This window comes from Populus nigra, chromosome 4 (assembly GCF_951802175.1).
Source record: "Populus nigra chromosome 4, ddPopNigr1.1, whole genome shotgun sequence".
Classification (NCBI taxonomy): Eukaryota; Viridiplantae; Streptophyta; class Magnoliopsida; order Malpighiales; family Salicaceae; genus Populus; species Populus nigra.
In genome coordinates this window covers 22,935,566-22,960,372 of record NC_084855.1, presented here as the reverse complement: position 1 = coordinate 22,960,372, position 24,807 = coordinate 22,935,566, and the positions used below count along the sequence as shown (strand labels likewise).

The following is a 24,807-nucleotide window of genomic DNA, read 5'->3' as shown; positions in this document are numbered from 1 at the left end:
TACTCACACTCCACATGTTCATGAGAATTGTCCCTGCCCCGACCTCTACCCTCTCTTACCCCTCATAAATTCAGACCAGCATCTCTTTCCCATAACTAAACACTCCAGTTCTTTCTTCAATAGTTGTTTACTGGAGAACTTAATTGATGTAGGTGGTTTAGAACAAGACATCAATTAAGTTTTTGTAAATTTCACGGTTGTGTGACATCAATAAATGTTGTGGTTTAAGATCACGACATTCAAAAGTATACTACCTCGTCAAATCGTTTTGCTACTATGTTAATTGGAGCATTGTTTTAATTTTCTATGCTAACTGCCCAATTTGTCCACTGGACAAATTAAAGTATGAGGAAGCAAGAAATCATAGAGAAATTAGACAAGTCACTCAAAAAACTCAACCGTTCTCCTCATTCTATTGGCTCTCTAGAAGGATAAATTGATTCAGCTAGTTACGCCAAAAGTGAACTGTTCACCAGTTGGTAATCTGGATCATGTGATGATAGAACACCCAAAGACCTTCAACAAATTCAAGAGTCTAAGTGCTTTCAAAAATAAAAATAACAAGTCTAAATATAGACAACCTCAAAGACGTCCCGGGGAAGGTAGCTATCCATCAGGTGGCCCCAAGGAAGCACCAAGAATGTACTCCAAAAGAGAATGATTGAGGCTTGGCGCATTCAACTCAGTGAGCAAACATAGCAACAAGAAAACGACCTTGCCTTTAAAAATAATGATGGCCGTAGAGGGAAACATAGAAAGACAACCAATTCAACAGTCCTTTAACAGGGTCAATATCCCAAGGAAACGCTAGTACTCGCTACAAGCTGATATTATATAATCTATTGCCTTTGTATTCAGCCTTGAAAATCTTTGCCCTGATCACAACCTAGAAACCACCACACCAGCATGAGAATTCTATCACTTTCCTGGAAGACTTTTTGACACACCTATGTTGATCCTGGGACAATAAAATTCTGTAATGATCATATAACAAACCTAGTAGATACTCTTGAGAAGCCAACAAGTCATAGTTCTTTTATATCATGGCGTTAAATTTAAGATGCCAGGCACAAAAGGAGTGTAGGAAGGCAGCAGCATCAATTATCAATGCGTCATCCCAAGTATTTCATTGTGCATTGCCTGCTCTATAAAGTTACATTCAAGGGATACAACATAGTTCATAATCTGGCAACCACCAATCTCAAAATCTCAATAGTGTGCCTATCAGCTTACTCATTGTTACAAAATGCAATCTTGGGCAGGAAAAGAAAAATGCAGGAGCAACAGCTGGATATCTGGATAACAGAAACAAGTTTCACCTTACTCGAACCTCAAAACACCAAGTAAAATCTACTGAAGAAGACTTGAGTATAGTCATTGAAAGGCATGCTAACCAAGTAAGAAATCAAGAAACACACACAAATATTCAAAAATCAACACAATTGGATATAAAGAAACAGAGCTACCGAATAAAAAAGCAAAAGGGTTTGTATGCACAAAAACTGGTCAAGTTTCAGGAGGTTACAATGTCTCTTTCAATCACTCAACGTAAAATGTAAAAAGAAGTGATACAGTAACTTTCTTTCTTCTTCAATTCCCACGTAGCATAACCATCATCATCGTCTCATATCAAAATAGAAGGAAAGAAAGAATGAACTAACCAAAGATCAGGCCTGCGTGCCTGTCAAGGCCTTCATTTGAATATGATTAGAAGAAGAATCAGCAACTGAAGAAGCAGCAGTAGGCAAAGCCTCGTAAGATCCTCCTAATCTTCGAACCCCATAACTCTTAGCAATAACACCATAAGTAACCATAACAATGAGAACCACAAACATGACATGAACCACAAAAACCAGATCCAAAATAGCCACCGCTCTCAATCTAGAATCCTCCAACTCACACTTCGTCGATCCCTCCACACCACTCACCACATCCAGCAATTTGTGGCAACCATCCGGAATAAACGCGTCCACGTAAAGCGAGAGTCCGGTCTGGAGCATCCAGAGTCCCTGCAAGCAAACAGCCCCGCCCAATCCCACATCCGCAACGAACATTCTAGGCTGGCAAGCGAGGATCAGGCAGAGGAGGGCGGCGAGGGCGGAGATTTGGGCGGAGACGGAGTCGCATTTGGCTTGGAGATCGGAGGTCTGGACAGAGGCGGAGGAGGCGGAGGATGAGGACTGGAGGAAGAAGACGGCGGAGGCGAGGGCGAAGAAGAGATCGGAAGGGAGAGGGAGAAGGGAAGTGGAGTCGGAGATGAGGAGAGAAAGGGAGAGGATGAGGAAGAGGAAGAGGACGGCGGCGGATTGGAGAGAGGTGAAGCGGTGGACAGGTGTACTCCCCTTGAGTAGAGGGTCGGAGTCGGAGGAAACTAGGGTTTGGTGAGCAAAGGCAACGAGGAGGCAGAGGATTAGGAGGTAAAGCTGGAGGTATTTAAAGCGATGGGAGGAGGAGAAAGGGTAGTAGGGTTTGGCGATGTAAGCGTGTGGAGATTTGAGGTAGGCGGTGGTGGTGGAGATGAGATGGTAGAGTGCTAGTGCTATCAGTGCTGCTGATGAGAATATGTAGTAAAATACACCTCCTCCCATTCTCTCTTCTCTTCCTCTTCCTCTTCCTCTACTGATTTTGGGATCGGGCTGTGACAGACATTTGATGAGAAACAAGCAACCATCAGCAGCAAAACCAAGCCATTTTTGAGCTTTAGTTGGTCAACTAGTTCGGGGTCTCATGGAAATCTTTTTTAGAGTTTCTGAATTACGAATCGGTCTAAAGTAATAATTTATATTAAATTAGTATTTTAAAAAATAATTATTGGAATTGAACTAATTAAATTAGGAATGAATTTAGTTGGGTAAATTAAATTTTTAAAATTCTAATTGAAACAATTAGGTTTCATAGAGTTAATATTTTTTTTAATTCAACTTAAAATCGAAGCTTTGAATCGTGAATTTTCTAATTCATGCCATCAAATTGGATCGGCTTCAATATCTATATTCTTTAGCAAACTATTATTTAGTAGTGCTTGCAATTTAGTAAGGTATAAATGTGTTACGATGAAAAGTAAAAATAATAATTTAATATTAGAAAATAAAATTAAAACAATAAAAAAAATTTCATTAAAAAATTTTTTTAAAAAAATTACTCAAATTTCTTAGATTAACTTAATTAACTCGCAATCTGATATAAAATAAAAATAATAACTTCATAAAAAAAAAACAAAGCAAATTACAAAACTTAAAGCCCAACAAATCAATGTCTATTAATAAAATAAAAAATTAATATATTTAAAATAAAAAAAAACTTAAACTAGACTAATTTTTAAAATCAGTGGCTTGGGTCATGATATTAAAATTACTTTATAGAATATAAACATGAAAAAATAACAAAGTAAAATTTTTAATTATAAAAAATTAACAATTAAAATAATAAGGACTAAACATTTTACAAAAAATAAATGAAAGAAAATAATTAGAGTTTAAATGAAAAATAAATTAAAAAATGATAAAAAAATTAAAAAATTAAAATTAAAATTAAATATTAGATTAAATAAAATATTAAAGGAAAAAATGAAGAAAAATAAATAAATCAAAGGATAAAAAATATTAATTAAAAATAAAATCAAATATAAAAATAAAATAAAATATTGAGAATAAATTGAAAAAACTCAAATAAATCAAGAAAATAAAAAAAAGGTTGAAAAAGTACATGTGTAAAAGACTATATTCCCCTAAATCAAGTGATTTAGCTTTGTTAATGAAAGGCAAATTTATCAATTCACCATGCAAGTATCCATTAGTTTGTTTTTTTCAATTTAATTTAATTTAATTTTAATGTTAATTTCTGAATGAAATAATCCCTTGCAACGGTTAAATTAAGAGGACACGGCGCGAATAACTTTTCTTTTCTTCTTCTTCTTCTTCTTTTGTTCTTCCATGAAAGTGAAAGCACCACCATTCAGGGCATATCAACTCAAAACCCTACATGGAGCCTCTTCACGTCAAACTCTCCAGACCTGCATCGATGCCAGAATCGTTAAAACGGGTTTCGACCCCATCACGAGCCGCTTCAATTTCATGATCAAGGATCTTTCCGAAAGAGGGCAGTTATGCCAAGCACGCCAATTGCTTGATCAAATGCCTAACAGAAACTCATTCTCTATAGACATTATTATTTCTGGATACGTCAAATCGGGCAATCTTACAGTTGCTAGAAGAATTTTTGACGATACGGACGAACGCACTGTAGTCGCATGGACAACTATGATTGGTGCGTATTCGAAGAGTAATCGTTTTGGAGATGCGTTTAAGCTTTTTGCCGATATGCATAGGTCCGGTTCTCAGCCTGATTATGTCACCTATATAACTCTTTTAACTGGGTGCAATGACCTCGAAGTGGCCAAAGAATTATATCAGGCTCATGCCCAGATTGTCAAATTTGGTCACCATCTGAACCATAGAGTTTGCAATACATTGCTTGATTCTTATTATAAAACAGGTGGCCTAGATTCAGCTCGTCGGCTCTTTTTGGAAATGTGTGGATGGGATTCTGTTTCTTTTAATGTGATGATAACAGGGTATGCAAACAATGGGTTGAATGAAGAAGCGATTGAGCTTTTTGTGGAAATGCAAAATTTAGGTTTCAAGCCTTCCGATTTTACTTTTGCAGCAGTTATAAGTGCCAGTGTAGGGTTAGATGACACAGCATTTGGGCAACAAATCCATGGTTTTGTTGTGAAGACCAGTTTTATTAGGAATGTGTTTGTGGGGAATGCGTTCCTTGATTTTTACTCAAAACATGATTGTGTGAATGAAGTGAGGAAGCTTTTTAATGAGATGCCGGATTTGGATGGTGTTTCTTACAACGTGATCATCACAGCATATGCTTGGGTCGGAAAAGTAAAAGAATCAATTGATCTTTTTCAGGAACTTCAGTTTACAACTTTTGATCGCAAGAATTTCCCTTTTCCAACCATGTTAAGCATAGCTGCAAGTTCATTAGATTTTCAAATGGGTCGGCAACTTCATGCCCAGGTCGTTGTTTCAATGGCTGATCCAGATTTTCGTGTTTCAAATTCTTTGGTTGACATGTATGCTAAGTGTGGCAAATTTGAGGAAGCTGACAGGATATTTTTGAGACTGAGCAGTAGAAGCACGGTTCCATGGACAGCCATGATTTCAGCTAATGTTCAGAGAGGACTCCATGAAAATGGCCTGAAACTGTTTTATGAGATGCGCAGAGCTAATGTAAGTGCTGACCAGGCTACTTTTGCCTGTGTCTTAAAAGCCTCTGCTAATCTGGCTTCAATTTTACTGGGGAAACAGTTACATTCTTGCGTAATCAGATCAGGTTTCATGAATGTTTATTCAGGATGTGCGCTGGTGGACATGTATGCAAACTGTGCCTCTATTAAAGATGCAATTAAAACTTTTGAAGAAATGTCAGAAAGGAACGTAGTTACTTGGAACGCTTTATTGTCGGCATATGCTCAAAATGGAGATGGCAAGGGCACACTTAAATCTTTCGAAGAGATGATTATGTCAGGTTATCAACCTGATTCAGTTAGCTTCCTGTGCATTTTAACTGCTTGCAGCCACTGCAGATTAGTTGAAGAAGGATTGAAATACTTCAATGACATGACTGGTGTCTATAATCTAGCTCCTAAGAGAGAACACTACACAGCCATGGTCGATGCGTTGTGTCGGAGTGGACGATTTGATGAAGCAGAGAAGCTCATGGGTCAGATGCCATTTCAACCGGATGAGATTGTGTGGACATCTGTTTTGAACTCGTGTAGGATTCATAAGAACTACGCGCTGGCTAGAAAAGCAGCTGGTCAACTTTTTAATATGAAGGTGCTTAGAGATGCTGCCCCTTATGTCACCATGTCCAATATCTTTGCAGAAGCTGGTCAATGGGACAGTGTAGTTAAAGTGAAGAAGGCAATGAGGGATCGAGGAGTCCGTAAGCTTCCCGCATATAGTTGGGTTGAAATTAAACATAAGGTCCATGTTTTTTCTGCAAATGATGACAAACACCCACAGCAGTTGGAAATCCTACGAAAGATTGAAATGTTGGCAGAGCAAATGGAAAAGGAAGGGTACGATCCTGATATCAGTTGTGCCCACCAGAACGTGGATAAAGAAAGCAAAATTGACTCTCTTAAATATCACAGTGAACGCTTAGCAATAGCATTCGCACTAATCAATACTCCAGAGGGATCACCAATCCTAGTGATGAAGAACTTGCGAGCTTGTACAGACTGCCATGCTGCGATCAAGGTGATCTCAAAAATCGTTGGAAGGGAAATTACAGTCAGGGATTCAAACAGGTTCCATCATTTTAGAGATGGATCTTGCTCTTGCGGGGATTATTGGTGAATGCTGAGAGCGTAAACTTTGGGAGGCACCACTTTCCTTTCCCCAAGATTGCACGAGCAATGTTATAGCTGAAGAGTGAACAGATTCTTCTGGAAGGTGCAACTCTTGGCAAAAAATCCTTCTCTATCGCGTTGCTTTTTACCAATCCTTGCAGCCTCTCTTGAGAAAGAAGAAATGGATTATACATACGAACACAGGATTTGCTATCTATTACGTTGTATTGAAGAAAGTCAGCATTCAGAAAGGACCGACAACCTGACCTGATGTCGTGACGACAACTGATGTTGCCGGCCTATTTTTTGGCAATCACAGGGCCACTAGGCCCAGGTGCACAATCAACGGGAAATTGGGAACCGACCCCATTGAAACCCACCGAGTTTGCCAACCAAGAATCGGCCTTCCTGCATAATTGTGCTTGATGCTGCCTTCTCACTCACTCTCTTATCATGTAATGTTGTTAAACCAGAAAAACGCCAGCACGGGTTCGAACCTCGCCATCTTTTACACTCACTCTCTTTTCATGGACTGGAAACATTGTTAATTCAATTGTATACAGAATTCTGTCATCCTTAACTCTCTACGCATTATTCTCCACAGTAAAAAACCTAAAGAAAACCATTGAAGCAAGCAAGAATTTGACTGTGTTGCCATTTCCAAATTTTAGGATACAATAAGCATTTCCATTGAATGCCCACATTAGATTTGAACACCAAAACTCTCCAGAAAAAACAAAAAAAAGATTCTTGCAGTGAATCTAAGATAAAAACATAAACAGTACGAAAAGATTAGCATAAAACCCAGAAGAAAAAAATAACCCTAATCCTTCTTGTTAGCATTCTTCTTCTTGTTGTTGTTAACAAGCTCATCAGGCACAACCTTAAGCAACTTCCTATCCTTAGACTTAGCAATCTTCTTGAGAGTTTTAGGGTTAGTGATCTTCTGCAACTTAGTACCAGACCTCAATATATTCTCCTGCTTCCTCTTCTCTCTTTCTACCCTCATCTTCCTCTTCTCCACCTTATTCTTCCTAATCTCCTCCTTCAACTCATTCTTCCTCTCTCTGTATGCTTTCTTTATCTCTTTCTCCTTCTGCCTCTCCTCGAAATTCGTGCCCCTCTTGCTCACTTGCTTCGCCGACGCTCTCTGTTTCCTCGGCTGCTTCCACTTCCGTCCAGACACCTTCCCTGCGATGACCCCATCGTATGTTGGCTTTCCCACGGCTACCGGTTTGTCTGGATTATCCGTTGAAGGTATTGCCGATCGCTTTGCCGGTGGTGCGTCGATCTCCATCGATGCAGCGGCGGTTGTGGTTTCGGTGATGATTAGTTGAAGCGCTTCATGTTCGCGTTTACGCTTGTAGGTCTTGCCGCCGAAGCCTTCGTCAAGGAAGCGTAAGTCTATTGTGCAAGCCATGGCTGCTGTTTGTTTTTTTTCTGAAACCCTAATGAGAAAATGTGGTGTGTTTTGGTTTTTATACTTTAGCCGGGGAGGTTACGGGTTTGGATATTTTATAAAACGGGGCGGGTTCGGGTTTAGATATTTATTGGATCGGGTTGTCTGAAACGAATTCTTTATAAATTCCTTTCGTTTCGGCCGGAATGACCGGAACATCTCAGTTCAAGAAATGAAACAAAACAGAATAATTTTCACCTCACTTAAAATCTCGTTCTATTATTCCAGAACTTTCCGGACAAATTTCAGCCAGAACTTTCCAGTCTCCTTCCATATATACCGTTTCGGGCTTAAAGTTCAATTTCATTAACTAAACCACCTACGTATAAAAGCTCTTTTTCTCTTAAGTTTGAAGTCTGTACTAAAAACCAATCCCTAATTTCTCTTCCTCGCACAGTCTCATCTCAAGTTCCCAACAACCTCCCCCTCCAATCTTCCCTCTTCTCTCTTGCTGTCTTGCATGCTGCACTGCCGCAACATCACCTTCCGCCTTCCATCCCTGGCTCTTGTCTATTCTTTATAAGGTACTATCTTGGATCTTTGATTTAGTAATTTAAGCTTTCTTAAGGAGGTGTGTGCAAGAATTGATTTAGAGTGGTATTTCAGTTCATCTTAGAGTTGAAAGAAGTTCTTAGATGCAGTGTATTTTGATCATGGTTCGAAGTACGGAATTAAAATGGCTTCTGTTACAAAGCTATCTGGAACCTTCTTTCTAGATGTATTGAACTTTTCAGTATCTTTATTCTGGCGTCTTGGAAGTTCAACAGTATTAAACTTTCTGCATAGACCATAAATACTCAGATCCTCAAGGTACGAGTGGTTTTAAATTTTTAATTCAATTTGAAAAATCTCTGCTCATGATTTCATTCCCTTGTGCTGTCTTTGATCGGAACTTGAGCATATCTATAGAAATTATGTCACTATATGTTCATCATAATGATTACCAGCACCATCACCATCACTGAAGTCACATTCCATCTGGACTCTTGTTAGCCATTAAATGATGTAAACCACAGTTCGGATTCTATAGTCTCTAGGATTAGCAATCTAAGTTAAATTAGCTTGTTCATGAACTTTATGCTCAAGTATAATTAACAATTGTATTGATAAAAGTGGTGGAATAACTATACTGTGGTTACATGTCTGGATGTTATCGCATAGCACGGTGGTTGAAGTCTTCAGTTTGAGATTATTAGTTCATGAAACTATCTTGAACCTTCTAAGATGGTCTTGAAGGAGCGTGCCAATGAATTCCTCACATCATCATTTCTTTCATTATTTTTTCTTCCTGATGAAGCGGGTGCTTACAAGACTCTGACCTATGTCCTTGTATTTGCAAGCCATGAGCTTACCAGTCAATTAAACAATCACATACACACATGGAGAATACACTGTTTATACTTTATGATTGACTTGATTGGGCCAATGATCTTGATTGGCATCTGTGATGTTCAAGTTCCATTTTACTTTAAAAATCGCATTGATGTAATAGCTGAAATTAATTTATATATATATAAAGAGTACAATCTGAAAATGAAACGGTGAAATGTTTTGAAATTGAAACATTTCATTCTAGTTAAAAAAAACAAAACACTTAGCAAAATAGAATTATGTCCAAGATAGGGATGATTATTGATTATTTTTTATTCGGTTCGATTTTTATCAAAAAAAATAACCAAACCGAATTAAAAAAAAACCGAAATCGTGTCAAACCGACCTGTTTCGGTTCGGTTTTTTAGGACCAAAACCGGTTCAAACTGGTTTGGCTTAGTTTTGCCGGTTTGGCTTGGTTTTTTCGGTTTGGGTTCGGTTTGGTTTTTTTGATTTTAGGCTTATAAAACAGAAACCGGACCGAACCGGCCGGTTTTTTTAAAATTTTAATTGATTTTTTTTACGGTTCGGTTTTTTTAGTTAATTTTTTCAGTTTTTTCCCTCACTCCTAGTCCGAGATACGAAAATATAGAAGTTGTTACTTGTCACTCCCACAGTAGTATTTATGTTATTAATTTTTATTTCTTTAATTTTAAAATTTGTATTATAAAATAAAACTTTGGTATGTGTTCATAAGTCAATTTATATAATACATGAAAACATAATTATTTTCATAACAAATTAAGAAACAATGCATTTTTTACATGAAAAGGTTTCAAAGAGTTATAATTAATTTTTTTCAAGAAATTGTTGAGGCCAATTCGATTAAACTATTTTTTCTATAAATCTTTTCAAAAACTTCCTCTAGCTAAATTTGTTTTTGTTTAAGTGTTTCTTTTTTAATATGTATAATTATTTTTTTATTAATACTATGGTTTTTTATAAAGACTTACCTGATTTGAAAAATAAGTTTGAATAGAAAAGAAATTAAAAATTATATTTTGATAAATTTATCGTACTGAATATGAAAATAAAGGAATGGTTAATTTTAAAAAAAAAATTTATAATAAAAAAAAGTTATTTAAGTATCATTAAATATTGATGAGAGATGTTTTTTTAAAAAATGTACATATTAGTTTCACATATTATTATTTATAAAATAATTATTAACATTATTATTAAAACCTTCGAACTTACTTATTTGAAAAGCAAGGTATCATCATGTGATTTTTAAACTATCATTGTAATTGCTTTATTCCAAAAAGGATTTAATTTAGAATGTTAAAAAAATATAAAAGATATTCCAAAAAAATTTAATTTAAGAGAAAGAAAGAGAAAGGAAAAGCCAACATTGTCAAGCCTAGGCTGCTGAGCTTTCTTAGACGGTGAGGCCCATGGCCTAACCCTAAAAAGGTAAGAGTCTAAGTGCGCCCATGAACTCAAAAGTCCAAGTCCGCGTGTCTTTTTTTAACTCAAGCAGACGACATTGTTTGTTTGCTTCTTTTTAAAAACGAACAAATAAATAACACGTCGTCTATTTAGACAGGTAATGTTTACTCTATTAAAACAAATTTCGACTATATTCAATGATCAAAAAAATTAGGGCATGGGAAATTTGGATCCGAAAACCCAACTTTGAACCTATTTTTCACCTAAAAAACACCTGAAAAAAAAAGTACCATGGAAACCTCCTCAATAACTCCACTTCTAAGCTACATACTCAAAATGAATTTAAATATAAATAAAATTTGTGGGTTCTAACCCATTCTTATATTATATAATTTGTGGCTTTTTAGTAAAAGTACCTTCTAAAATATGATTATTTTCAATAAATAGAAATATTTTAAAATAAAATAAATGCTTTTTAAAAATATAAAATATGTCATATTAAGGCATAATCTCTTTTCATCAATGATATATCATCTATGTAAAGTTATTTTACAATTAATTAAAAATAACAAAATAAACTATTGATATAATTAAAACATCTTAAAAAGATATTTAAAATTCACCAGTGAGCTCAGGATGGTGCGATCTCCTGGATCCAAGCTCAAACCCTAGGGCTCGAGCCCTAGCAAAGTGAGACGGGCTTGGGATATCTTATCATGTATTGATCATTCATTGGTGACTTGGGTTCAGGGCTGTGAATCCATCGATTCCATAATAAAACAAATTAATATATATATATATATATATATATATATATATGAAAGAATTTCTTTTAAGAACTGCTAATTGTATTTAAAAATAATTTTTGTTTAAAAATACATTAAAATAATATTTTTTTATTTTTTAAAAAATATTTTTTACATTAGTACATCAAAAAATATAAAAAAATTATTTTGAAGTAAAGAAAAAATTTAATTTAATTTAATTTTTTTTAAAATACTTATAAAATATAAAAATCTTCAACATATACAAATAGATGAATCGATATAGAACGAGGACTACATGATTCCAACCACTCAATATAATGCAATTACAATTCAACCACGTGGACAAAATAACTTAACTCCTTGAACTTCAAAGTTCACGTGGCATTAACCTATTCTAACATGATGTATTCATTTTGTCCACATGATTTCCTTTTATTGGACACTTATGAGTGATGGGTATGTTTCAGTCCCATAATTACTTCCTCCTACTCTAAAGTTAATTGTCACTTTGGTCCTTATAATTAACAAAACTAACTAATTAATCTTTGATAATTTAAAAACTATATTTTTAATCTCTATATTTGTGTGTATAGCTATCATTAAGTCATTTGTTTCCTGAAAAAAAAAAAGGTAAAATGGGAAGAATTGATTGGGATACTAATAAAATGCTAATTCATGGATGGCCAACATTGCTCAAGAACCTATTTAATTACTTTTAATAGATACTAATTAATTAATTTTGATAAACGACGAGTTATAATTAACATTTGCGTGGTAAATATTTCCTTCTATTATAGAACAACTAGATGGCTATCACAAAAGCAAATAAAATCCAGAATGCCGTTCTTGCAGATATTTTATATATTTTAAAATAATTATTAATCTCGATCCGGACCAGCAAAGGGACTCAAAAAATTCATAATTTAGAGCCCGATTCAGTCCAAGTTTTAATTTGTTCCAAAAAAAAATATTAATCTAGTTTTAATTTGTTCCAAAAAAAAATATTAATCTAATCAAATCTAATTGATCCAATGTCTTAACTCGATCAAACTTGATCCAAACTATCAAGCTTGGTCCGAACATGGCTAGATTAAACCCACAAAATTGGCTACATCTTAATCTTAGGAGGGAAACAATTCCCTGATCTATGTAAAATCAGATAATGAATGAATATCTAGATCAAAAAGATTAAAACAGGAAAATCAATGATCATGATCACGTTGAGACAGACATTGCCAACACATTCTCATTGTAATTAAGAAATCTAATAGAAAAAAGAATCAATGACGACTTCATCATGTTGAGGCAGAACCATTACCAGATACACACTCCCACTCTAATTCAGAGATGTCAGTTTCAAAGAAAGCTTTGTGGAGACTCTTGACACACTGCTCTGCTTCATCGTCATTCACAATTAATGAGATATTAACCTGGTAAGAAAAAACCAAAATGGCGAGTTACTTGATCACGACAATCATCAAATCGCTTAGAAGCCTGAGCCGGATGCCCCCATTTAGGGCGGCTCCTGGATCCTTTGAAGGAATATAATGTGCATGAGAGGTGCTCACAAGCCTAGTCTTGGGTTCTAAAGCTGTAAAATGTGCATTACATACTAAAAAAGACATGCAAAGGAAATCATAGTCGAGATGTGATACCTTCGAAGCACCCTGTGATATCATCTGAACATTGACTCCAAGAGTACGAAGAACATGGAAGGCCTGCCATAGCATCAATCCAATAATTAACAGAAATGGAGAGGCAAATAAATAGAAAGATGAGGTTCAAACCCTTCACGACAGCATTCCTAACACTGCTGTAAAATATATTAAGAAAAAAGTTGTAGCATAAGACTATGCTTCAATATAACTACCAAGTGTCCTTTGAAACTTCCTTCCAGGTCATGTAAGATTTATGCTGAGCTATGATTTTTAAATAAAAAAAAATGACTGAAAAGCATTTTTATAAAAATCTATCTATCCCACAAGGTCATCATTTTGAAGTTGCTGCTGGTTCGGTTTTATCAATTTTAACAAAGCATTTACCATGATTCACTACCCAACATGTTAGACTTCAAGAGAATGAGGGGGGCAAAAACTAAAAGATCCAAAAGAAGAGACAGGATTCTCATCACCGAACAAAAGCAATCTAGATGATACTTGAATAGATTTGTAGTTAGATGACAGGAGGGAAAAAAAAAAGAATCCTTTTTTCACCCAAAGCAGAAACAAGTTTTCAAAAGACACATCTCATCAAAAACCAAAAAGAAAAGTGCAATGGAGCACCTTCTCTAATATCAGAGAGGACCTCTGGACATTCCCAATGAGAGAGATTATTGATCTACGCTGCAGGAGATTGACTACAGCAATTTTCTCAAGCTCCTCAACAACATGGTCGAGTTCCTGTTTAAGGAATACAACAACAGATGAGATTGAATGCCAAGAGTAGACACGAATAATATATCATGCTGGAGAATAATACCAATATATAAATCATAACTAAAATAAAGACACCGTACGCTTGCCTGCTGAATCAGCTCTCTACTCCAAAGCTTTGATGGATCGAGTGTCAAGGAGATACTGACTTCGCTGGTAGCTACAACATCCACTGATATTCCCAAATCTTCAAAGGTTGAAAACACCTAAAAGGATAAAATTTTATAGCAATGAGAAAAATAAACCAACAGCTGGCATATTGAGGGAAAGAGGGATCAGGATCCAATTTTAGCTGCTAACCTTAGCAAGAAAACCAAATTGGCCAAGCATGCGGGTGCTAGCAATATCCAACATAGTAACATTCCGTTTCAAAACAATGCTAGTTAGCACTGCCTGAAATTAGGACAAAAAAGGTTAATTTTATTCTAAGTTCTTCACATTACAATCATTTAAAATCATCAAATACAAACCTTACTCATATCTCGTGCTCTGGTGATAAGAGTTCCAGGAGCATTCGGATTGTAAGAATTTTTAACCCTAACAGGAATATCAGCCTCCCTGGCAGGCCTCATGGATTGTGGATGCAAGACCTGCAGAAACGTACAAACAAAAAGGTTAGAGAAGACATGCTTGCTTAGGCTGTCTGTTTCTACTTCCGCTAGAATTTGCTCATCCACCCCCCACCCCGAAAGCCAAAAAAAAGGGAAGTGTAAAGATTCATTCCTCATGTATGGTTTGGATAGGACATTTAAATTATGATACCTGCGCGCCAAAATATGCTAGTTCTGCTGCCTCATCAAATGTCAAGTATGGCACAGGTTCAGCATGTGGATATATATTAGGATCACATGTCAAAACACCATCAACATCCTTCCACACCTATAATAGATAAAAGTATTAATCTGATTTCAATTAAAAAAAATGTAATTTCTACAGAAATAGATTCAAGAGGCTTCCATCAAATTCAGCACAGTTCTATATTTTCCAGAAAAAGCTTTCTCTTGCATGCTTACATTTCATTTGTAAATGCACTCATGAATGAAGAAAGACAGTCACAGAAAATAGAAGAAACAAGAATAATGTCAAGCATGTGCATGCAGTGGAGACACGGCCATCTTTTCCCAATATCTGTATGGATTATGGAAAAACAGTGAATATTAGTTCTAGTTGGTTCCTCTCCTTCTGTCTCTATTCTCTTCTCTCTCACTTTTTTCATAATTTTGATAGTCTTCAGATCTGAGTTTCCTATCCTCCTTTTCTTCCCTCTCTTGCTTGAAATTAAAACCATCTATGGTATTTTATGCTTTACATTTGGGTTTCACTGGAGGTGTTAGTGCCTTGGTATTTTGACTGGTAGTGAGGTGGCGGTAAGGCTGGTGGAGTCAATGGTCTCAGGTTGTGGAGAAGGTGGTGTGATTTCTTGTGTTGCTGAATATGATGGGCAGCAGTCATTGAGGATTGAGTGAGTGGTGGTGCTGGTGGTTTGGGAGTGGTGGCGTTGTTTAGATTGGTGGTTTTATGGTTTTGGAGGGCTAGGCTATGAGGACTTAGGTGTTGGTATTGACTACCTGCAAAGTGGTGTGGGTGTATTGGTGTTTGTGTTGGCTGGTAGATTAGGCTGCAGTATTGAGGTGGTGCTGATGTTGGTGCCAAAGGTGATGGTAGTGTTGGTGGTTTGGATGTATAGTTGTATGCTACTTTAGTGAGTTCAGCAATCACTTGTCTCCTAGATGACCAGTGTTGTAATGTTGTTCAGGTTACTGGATCTTGTGTTTTTAATGGTCAGCTTTCTCTTTAGCTTTTTATATTAATTAATAAACTCTGACTAAATAAACAAATGGAGGACTTAATATTGATGCGATTTGTTGTATTCGGGAGGGGAAGTTATGGAAAAATTCCTTGGAGCTGCACTATGTATTGCAAACTTCCAGTGTCTGCAATTACCTGAATCTCACTCAAACCTAATGCTTTTCCAATGGTTGTGGCTGTCAAATCACTACCACCACGACCTAATGTAGTAATAGCACAAGATCTCCATCCCTGCAATTAGAAATATAAAAAAAACACTATAATGAGCTATCCCGAAACTCTCACTAAAACTGAGTTCATTAATTTCACAAACAAGGTGTCCTGCTGAGCAATTAGCTAGGGGAAAGACCTTTCCAAGGAAGCCGGTAACAATAGGAATTGCAGGATCACTGATCCAGTCTCCATGCAAACTCTTTGCAACAGCCGGATAAGTTGCTTCAAGAATGTCTGCATTTGTGAAGTCATCTGTGGTGATAAAACCAATTTTGAAAGCATCATACTGCAAAACAGAAGGGGAAAATACAACATATTATAGTGCTGTCATCAGGATAGTGTTCATGTCACAGTAAAATCCCAAAATAGTAGCACCATCGGCGTCTTGTTATTTATAAAATGACTGCAATACTGAAATGCACCTTTATCTTCACTTTTCTCCATCTAATATACACAAATCTCCATGAGAGGAAACTATAGATCTACTGTCATCTTTGATCCATCTTTAGTATCATATATTAACAATTTTGATATTTTTTATGGCATAATAATACCACAAATCTGAGTAGATCAGAAAAGTTTTTAAGCAGCTTTGAGCAATAGCTGCATTCCTCTTCCAAAACTAGTTACCATAGTCCAGGTGATTCTTTATCTTGATTACTGCTACGTACAATTGTTCCAATAAGAAACAAAAGATATAAGGTTTATTTCATTCTATTAAAATTTAATCACTGGAGTATAAACATATTACATGGCAAACCCTTGAAACTTTTAATTGCTCACACAATTGATTTACATATTTTTATTTGTGTTGAAATATGAGGCTACCATGATTGGTAATTTATTATACTGGATTAAGAATTCACATTAAACACTTAAAGCCTTTCCAATCATATAGTCAAATGACACAATCTGAGAAAATCTTATATTTAAAATTAGCTGCCCATGCACCCCCTTAGTTTATGATAGATAATACCATCCATTTGATCCATAAAACATATAAAATTCCTAACAAGCTGTCTGTCTGTCTCCCTCTTCTCTCTCCAAGTTCTCTATCCGAAACCTTACACTACATTTATAATTGAAAGAAAGTGGAACCAAGTATGAGTAGACTCCAAACAAATTGTTCTGCTGCTGTTTTTCAGCGTGGTTGAATGATTACTGTATAAGCAATTACAGAAAAATGGAGATCAACAGATGTTTGATTTAAAATATCAAGTTGTCGTTGCAGGCATGTGGATTCAATAAGCAGCTCAGCAAGAAATCTTTACAAGCAATGACAACAATCATTCAGATTAAGATGGTTTGAAAAAGGAAAAGGGGAGAGAAGAAAGAGAACTGCGTACTTGGCGAGCTTTTGCACCAATTTTATTCATATATGCAGCAAAAATCCTTGTGGACATGCACTCCCCAAAAGAAACAAGGTAATCTCTAGTGCGTGGAGTCAACTCTTTCATCATAGCAATTCCCTTCAACAGCTGCTCTAATTCCTCCAAGTGTTCTGCAAAAGGAGCAGCATGAGAGGTTTCCACTTGTCCATGAGGCTAAAGAATTGATAAAGGAAATAGCATGAGTCCTAGCATCGTTGGCTTTGTAACAACAAGAACAGCTTGATTCTACGATTCCCCCTCCCTGCCTCTATAATAGTTTATAAATTACAGCTACAATACTATCTATCTAAAAAGTAGAAGAACTTCATAATACTTTTCGGCTGCAGACCAAGTTTCAAGCATTAAAAACAAATGAGTGCCAACAGATACTCACTTGCAATAACCGACTCGTCTATTTCCAGTTCCTTCACGGTCCTGATATGATAGAATAATATCAATTGAATTTTATGGTTCATGGAACAATAATAAAAGTAAAAAAGAAGCAAAAATCAAAATCCTCACCGGTTATGCAATTCCTTTATGAAACTCAGCTCTTCTATACTATCTACATTAGTAACACCGCAACTAACAGCCTGCTCTCCAGCCTATAATTAAGTTGATCATATTAAAACTTTTTTCCCCGCGAAAAAAAAATAAAAACAACAGAAAATCAAAGTACAGGCAGGCATACCAGCAAAAGTTTGTTAGTGGTCTTTCCCATGGCAGAAAGAACAATGACAGGCCTCTCATTTGGAAAGCTAAGTATAAGTTCAGCCACTTCTCTCATTCTCTCGGCAGACGCCACCGAAGAACCACCGAACTTCATTACGCATGTTATTTTCTTCTCGGCTTCATTATCGATTTTGTTCGTTTCAAGTAGATCAACACTGGCTGCCTCACAGCTCACTTTCAAGGCTCTACGACTTCTTTTTGACAGCACCAAACTTGTAGCCGCTAAATTATAATGAAGTGGCGGCGACGGCCTGTGCCGTAAAGATTGGCAATGCATCCTCTTGGAGAAAACAGGGGAGGCAGCTTGTACAGTCGCCGAAAATTGCAATGCGTTTGCCATAATAGTGTGTTATCGTTGCAGTTTCGAGTCGACAAATAAGAGAATTTTCCCGTGGAGCAACGGTATCTATCTAGCAAGCAAAAAGAACGAATTATTTACCGAGTCATTCGATTATTTCGGGGAAAAATCTAGCAGGACAGATTGATAATCAAAAGGACGACGAGATCGATAACAATACGAGCAGAGAAACAAGTACCTTCGAGATAGAAACGTAGTAGCAATGCTAGATCTAGAGAAGAAATGAAAGCGAAAGGTAGAAAACTTTCGAGCTGCGCAGGAACGCCAGAGGAAGAAAAAGACAAATCGAAAACGAAAACCAGCACGAAGGCGGCGCCAGAAGAAGCAAAATGCGATTCGAAAAATTTAAACGAAAACCAGCACGGCGGCGCCTTTCCTTCTTCTTTCCTTCTTCTTTCCCTCAATCTCGGTCTGGTCTTTACCTTTTTTTCATTTTTAATTAATATAGTATTAAATTCAATGCTTCATATTTGAAAAGTTATAAATTAGTCCTTTTTACTCATTTTCAATTTTCTCTAAACCTTGGACTAAAGTGCTTGTCTGTTTTTGCGGCCAACAATGATTGCCAGCATAAACAAACGGATACTAAATAATTTAACTATTTAAATAAATGAATTATATTATTATGATTTATGTCAATCTCATTTAATCATTTAAAAAAGTAAATATATATTAAAAAAAGAAAAGATAAAAGAATAACAAGTAGCTGAAAAAACACAACAAATAATTACAATAAATAGTTAAAACTTTGATAAATTTATTTTTTAATAATTATTTTTTTAATAACACGGAAAATTTAAAAAAAATAATATAAGATTATAATGCAAACCACTTTCTCTAAATTTAAAAATTAAAAATTATTTTTTTATTTTTTTAAATTATTTTGATGTGCTGATTAAAAAATAATTTTTAAAAAATAAAAAAATATTATTTTAATATATTTTTAAATAAAAAATACTTTAAATTATATCAATTACCACAGTCTAGGGGATTGGGTTACATGTTTTCAAGTAAGAAAACTGAGTTGTAACCGAGTCAAAAACCGAAGGACTGAAAGGGTAATTTACTCCATTAATTTAGAACCCTCCCGTGGTTTCAGCTGAATCCGATGGCGGGGATTGTAGACCGTGTTAATAAATTCCTCACGTTAGATCCTGTAGGATAAATCAAACGGTAGAGAAAGATCCTGTCATGAAAATCAACTGTATCAATAGAGCTTGTTTAGTCGTGGTTGCTTTTCAAAGTACAAGGGGTTGAATAAAATATTTCCCACGTGGACCTCGATGTCGGCTACCAAGGCCGACAATTCCTCTCTTGCAAACAAGGAAAAGCTCTTCGAATAGCCAATGGGTTATACTTTGGACTTTATTAAATTTATAATATAATGTTTGGTTGTATATAATATATATCGTGATTTATTATATTATTTAATAAATTATATATATATATATATATAATGAAATCGTGGAAAACTTCAAATAAAAATGAATTTTTTTAACTAATAAAATATGAGTTTGGACAGTGGCGCGGCCACATGGATACAAAAGTGAGCAATTTAATGAATAGTTGATATTTCTTTTTTTCTTTTTCTTACCCTAGATATACAAATTCTCTCTCTCTCTCGCGTGTATATATCCAGTTAATTAATTTTTTAATATACAAATATACAAATTTTGTAAAGTACAGTTAAGTAATTAATTTTTTTTATCTTTTGCTTTATACTTTAAGTAAAATTTTTTATTTTTTTATTTATTTTATTGTCTAATTTTAATTTTATTCTTTTATAATTAGTTATTAAAAATATTAAGATTTATGATAATTTAAGAGTTTTAATATGAATATGTCCAAAAGAAATATTTAAATCTGCTAATTTAATCAATTAAATATTTTTTTATTATAATAAAATAAATTAATATTCATCCAAAATCAATATTCTTGACATCTCTTACTTGGTAAAGTAGTTTATTAAAATTTAATATTTTTATATAGACATCTCTTACTTGGTAAAGTAGTTTATTAAAATTTAATATTTTTATATAATTTGTTTGTAAGGAAAATATCAAGTAGAAACATGTTTTTTAAGCATTATTCTTTTTACATAGACACTAGACATTGTTTATTGATTAAATATCTAGAAATGATTAAATATAATTTAATTAATATTTATTATATGTATATAAATATGTAAATTTTATGAAACGGTTTTTAAAATATGAAAACTCAAAGAAAACAATTATAATGTAAGTTTTTTTATTTAAAAATATTTTTAAATTAATTTTACTTATATGAATAACTATATATATTTTGAATTGATTTTTAACATATATTTATATAATATAATATTTATTAATAATTTATCGTCTCATTTCTAACTCGGCCACTGGTACTGGAATCTCATGATAATATATAACGATGTCCTGGAATCTCATTATAATTAATGGTTTGAACTTTTAGTATGAATGATTTTTGGGATGCTACCAATAGCAGTGTTTAGGATAAAAATCTAATTTTTTTGTTTAAAATAATTTTTTTAAATTTTTAATTATTTTAATTAAGCAATGTTATAAATAATTTTTAAAAAATAAAAATAAATATTATTTTAATTTATTTTTAAATTTAAAACATTTTAAATAGCAAATCTCACCGCACTCCCTATAAATTTATATTATATTATGGCCTTTACGGATTTTCATGCAGTTGTTTTTAAAGGTTGACAAGAAAAAAGTTACAGTAATATGGTTTATATATTTGTTAATTTTAAAGTATGTAAAATTAATTAAAATATGTATAAATTAATTCAAACACTCACAATTTTTATTTTAAAAAAAAAAACACATCAAAGTGATTGATGATCAAGCCAAAAGGTGTGAAAATGGAAAATATCAGTTACAGAATCTCATGAGGAGAAGGGAATGGAAGATCTTTAAAGCAGGTGAACCCTCCATCCACAACAAGGTTATGCCCAGTTACGTACTTTGCTTCATCTGATGCCAAATACAGAGCAGCTTCGGCCACGTCTGCTTCTTCACACTTAGCCCCCTTCAGCTGCCCTAGCCCATTCACGATCTCAACCAACTGTTCTTGGGTGGCGCGTGGATAAATCAGGCCTATCTGAGCCAAGGAAAGTGGGGTCGGAATCGGACCCGGTGAAATGCAGTTGATCCTAATCCCATTCCTGCATAGCTCGCTGGCCACAGACTTGACAACCCCAGGGATTGTAGATTTTGACGCTGAGTAGGAATGCGAGCCAGCCCCGCCGATGAGTCCACTGATACTAGATGTACAGAGAATACACCCTGAGCCTGCGGGTATCATCGCTCGTGCGGCGTGCTTTATCCCCGCCACCGTGCCTCTGACATTGACTTGCATGACCTTGTCAAATTCATTTAGATCAAGGTCTGCGATGCTCGGTGGAAAAGATGGCCCTGCTACCCCTGCGTTGTTGTACATGATGTCAAGTTTCCCATAGTCTGTCATGGCAATCATCACTGCCTTTTCCAGCTGAGCCTCAACTGTGACGTCGCACTGGACAAAGTGGGCTGCAGGACCCAGCTCTTCGGCAGCTTGTGGACCAATTTGTGAATCCATGTCAGCGATTATGACTTGTGCTCCATGCTTGATGAATTCGTGGGCTGCGGTCTTGCCAATGCCACTCGCACCTCCTGTTATTAAGGCCACCTTGCCTTCTAGCCTGCTCGGAGATAAAATATGTGCGCGCGCAAACCTCAATAAACAATATGCTAATACAAATTTGTGTTTTGTAGTGAATATTGCTTCGATATTGACGTACGTCTTTTCAATTTAGAAAGTAGGTGAATCAATCTAATTACATCTTAAAATGATATGATATGGTCTTAAAAAATTTAACTAAAACTATATTATTTTAGACAAGAAAAAATTAAAAAATAAAATAAGTAATTAACTGGGTTTGAACTAGATTTAAATCCAGTTTGATTGTATTAATCTAAACCTCATCGGATCATTTGAGTTTACCTAAGTTAATTGTCAATCTAATTCAATGACAAGTCCAACCCATGTGAAGTTTTGGATCAACAAATTCTCGGGTTTGACTAATGAATAGATGTTTTATATATATACACAAATATTTGCGCAGAAAAATGTCCATCAAACAAGGTTGCATCTAATTTGCCCACCAGTACTCTTGAAAGGATTTGTGAGCAAGAATAGGCAGACATTTTGGCCTAGCTAGATCAGCAGCGGAATGAGAGCATTGAATGATGCAACATTTATGGCAATTTTCTGTGCAAAGATCACGTTGCAAAAGCTTGCCCGCGTGGTGGAGGCTGCTAGTCAACTCTGTTTTGTTTTTATAACTTGAAGGTGACTCGTGCATAAATTATTCATAATTTTTAAAATATTTCTCACGTCCTCACCGGGATACCTAATCTGGTAGCGTTAACAAAAAAAAGAAAAATCAATTAATAAGATAAGACTGAAAATTGCAACAATTAACTTTTTATATGAACTAGGTTGAGTAAACGGAGGTTGAGGGTTTATTAATTTTTTTATATTGTGGTTATAGTGGCTTTTCAAATAATTTTTTATATTAAAATACATGCTAATGATTTTTTTTATTTTTTTAAAATTATTTTTAATATCAGTATATTAAAATCATTCAAAACATATAAAACATATTAAATTTTAACAAATAAAAATTAAAATCTTTTAAAAACGTGATTTACACCTGTATTTCCAAACGGTGTCGATTCATCCACACATATCATCTGAGGAATCATAGCAAGGAATTAATCAATTTTACTACAAGAGTTTTTCGAAATCATTTCAAGAAATTCTTTTTTATTATAAGATTCATACACATCCAATAAATACGTTTTTTTTTTTTAATCAAATCACATTCAACAGAATATATTTAATGACGGAAATCTTCCCACGAGAAATTCGAAAGGAATTTTTTAAAAAAATAGCATAATTACTCGTGAGCCTAGCTAGTTAACTAATCAAGGTGATGATCTGCAGGCATGAATCCTGGGATGATTCAACCAAGAATTCTTAGAAACTCATCCAGAAAATTAAGCTTTATAAATTTGTTTTAACATCAACCATGTATATATACACAAATGGTATGAATCAAGAAAACATCACTTGCAACTCCAATTTAGAGTCATGAGTTACCTATAAATAAGCTGGGAAGATGATGAACTTACCTTCTGCAACCACCAGTTGAATAATAATTTCTTCCTTGCTTCCTCAACACATCATCAGCAATAAACTTGAGCCCTCTATAGTTTTCAGCAGAAGATAATTAGAGAACGAGGGGATAAAATGGCATGGCTAGTAATGTTTATATATGGGCATGCTAGCGCTCATGAAGAAGCAGAAGTTTTGGATAAAACAGCTAATTAAATACCTGGCTAAATAGGATCTGGGCATGTCTGCAGCAAAGACCTTGGACGTGTAGAGAAGGAGGCTTTGATGGATCTATCGAAAGGCTTGGTGTTTAAGTGGGAGAGGAGGCAAATTAACCGTTGTTGTGGTTATATCAGACACATTTCCATGCAGAGAGAGAGAGGGAGGGAGAGAGAGTATGAACATGGCTTATGGCACTAGGACCTGTCTTATTTAATGATTCTCCAATGGAAGGAAGCTATGGCTTCTTTGTGTTAATTTCGTGTTAGTTGCATCATTACCCCAAGAGAAAACAAGGGATAAATACAAATTCATCGCGGATTATTCCAAAAAAAAAAAAACTGCTAGCTTTAGGGTTTGGATCAAAGTGGCTGGATCAATTTAAAAAAAAAATATTCAAAACAGTATTATTATTAATTATAGCATAGATTAAGACATTAAATTCATTATTTATATCTTAAATCAGATTAGATCTCTAATCAAATTGAGGCATTAAATTTATTATTTATATCTTAAATAAGATTAGACCTCGAATCAAATCTAATAATTATAATTTAGACGATAAAATACATCTTACAATATTGAAAAGGTTTTTTTATCTAAGTCGGACAACCATCGAAAACTTCATTAATTAAAACCGACATTTTATATTCCATGTAATAAAAATCTCTAAAAAATGATTGAGAAGGACTTCAATAACAAGACATCATTCTTTGAAAATTACCATATTAACCATGTTTTTTAATGGACATTATATTGTAAATTAACTTGCACTTAAAAACAAAACCATCAATTTCAAAAGAACCATTCAGATTCAGATTCTAGAAGAAACCTTTTTATTTAAGATGCTAAGGCTCATTGTGTAGAAACCTTTTTATTCAGATTTGTAATGATCCAAGTTATTTTTAAAAAAATTAAAAAAAAAATTAAAACTACATCCTTTTAAAAAATATTAATAGGTTTTTGACCGAATCACTCAAATAAATTCCTTCCTTCATCTTTTGTTAAGCATGAATTGGTTGAGATTTCAAGTCAATCAAGTTCTAAATCGGTCCATCAAACTAATTCGAGTTTTATAATTGAGATATTATAGTGGTGAAGGAATATTGAGATTGTTATCTTTTATATCTTATTTAATTTATTGTATTG

General features: G+C 34.6%; 4 protein-coding genes across 9 annotated transcripts; 1 reads left to right on the top strand and 3 right to left on the bottom strand.

Moving 5' to 3' along the window:
- Positions 1 to 385: 385 nt before the first annotated feature.
- LOC133692558 (uncharacterized) lies at positions 386 to 2,751 on the bottom strand. 4 transcript variants are annotated; one of them, XM_062113602.1, is made up of 2 exons: positions 1,662 to 2,751; positions 386 to 974 (listed from the first exon to the last, which is right to left on the bottom strand). In XM_062113602.1, exon 1 carries the CDS (start codon positions 2,586 to 2,588, stop codon positions 1,668 to 1,670), a length of 921 nt encoding a protein of 306 aa, XP_061969586.1. In that variant the 5' UTR covers positions 2,589 to 2,751; the 3' UTR covers positions 386 to 974; positions 1,662 to 1,667. The 4 variants fall into 4 exon arrangements, with proteins under 4 accessions (XP_061969586.1, XP_061969583.1, XP_061969587.1 ...); XM_062113599.1 differs by having other exon boundaries at positions 386 to 958; XM_062113603.1 differs by having other exon boundaries at positions 386 to 886.
- Positions 2,752 to 3,757: 1,006 nt separating this feature from the next.
- On the top strand, positions 3,758 to 6,943 carry LOC133690868 (putative pentatricopeptide repeat-containing protein At2g01510). Its single transcript, XM_062111133.1, has one exon. It carries the CDS (start codon positions 3,933 to 3,935, stop codon positions 6,375 to 6,377), a length of 2,445 nt encoding a protein of 814 aa, XP_061967117.1. The 5' UTR covers positions 3,758 to 3,932; the 3' UTR covers positions 6,378 to 6,943.
- Positions 6,944 to 12,477: 5,534 nt separating this feature from the next.
- On the bottom strand, positions 12,478 to 18,708 carry LOC133690869 (aspartokinase 2, chloroplastic-like). 3 transcript variants are annotated; one of them, XM_062111134.1, is made up of 14 exons: positions 18,449 to 18,708; positions 17,872 to 18,322; positions 17,703 to 17,785; positions 17,575 to 17,615; positions 17,157 to 17,311; positions 15,947 to 16,096; positions 15,733 to 15,828; positions 14,551 to 14,667; positions 14,259 to 14,378; positions 14,089 to 14,181; positions 13,872 to 13,994; positions 13,639 to 13,755; positions 13,012 to 13,074; positions 12,478 to 12,786 (listed from the first exon to the last, which is right to left on the bottom strand). In XM_062111134.1, the coding sequence occupies exons 2-14, from the start codon at positions 18,250 to 18,252 to the stop codon at positions 12,652 to 12,654; spliced, it is 1,674 nt and encodes a 557-aa protein (XP_061967118.1). In that variant the 5' UTR covers positions 18,253 to 18,322; positions 18,449 to 18,708; the 3' UTR covers positions 12,478 to 12,651. The 3 variants fall into 3 exon arrangements, with proteins under 3 accessions (XP_061967118.1, XP_061967119.1, XP_061967120.1); XM_062111135.1 differs by having other exon boundaries at positions 17,872 to 18,318; XM_062111136.1 differs by having other exon boundaries at positions 13,878 to 13,994; positions 18,449 to 18,706.
- Positions 18,709 to 21,033: 2,325 nt separating this feature from the next.
- On the bottom strand, positions 21,034 to 23,956 carry LOC133690871 (zerumbone synthase-like). The gene is made up of 3 exons (XM_062111137.1): positions 23,660 to 23,956; positions 23,457 to 23,531; positions 21,034 to 21,961 (listed from the first exon to the last, which is right to left on the bottom strand). The coding sequence occupies exons 1-3, from the start codon at positions 23,680 to 23,682 to the stop codon at positions 21,157 to 21,159; spliced, it is 903 nt and encodes a 300-aa protein (XP_061967121.1). The 5' UTR covers positions 23,683 to 23,956; the 3' UTR covers positions 21,034 to 21,156.
- Between the last annotated feature and the right edge of the window lie 851 nt (positions 23,957 to 24,807).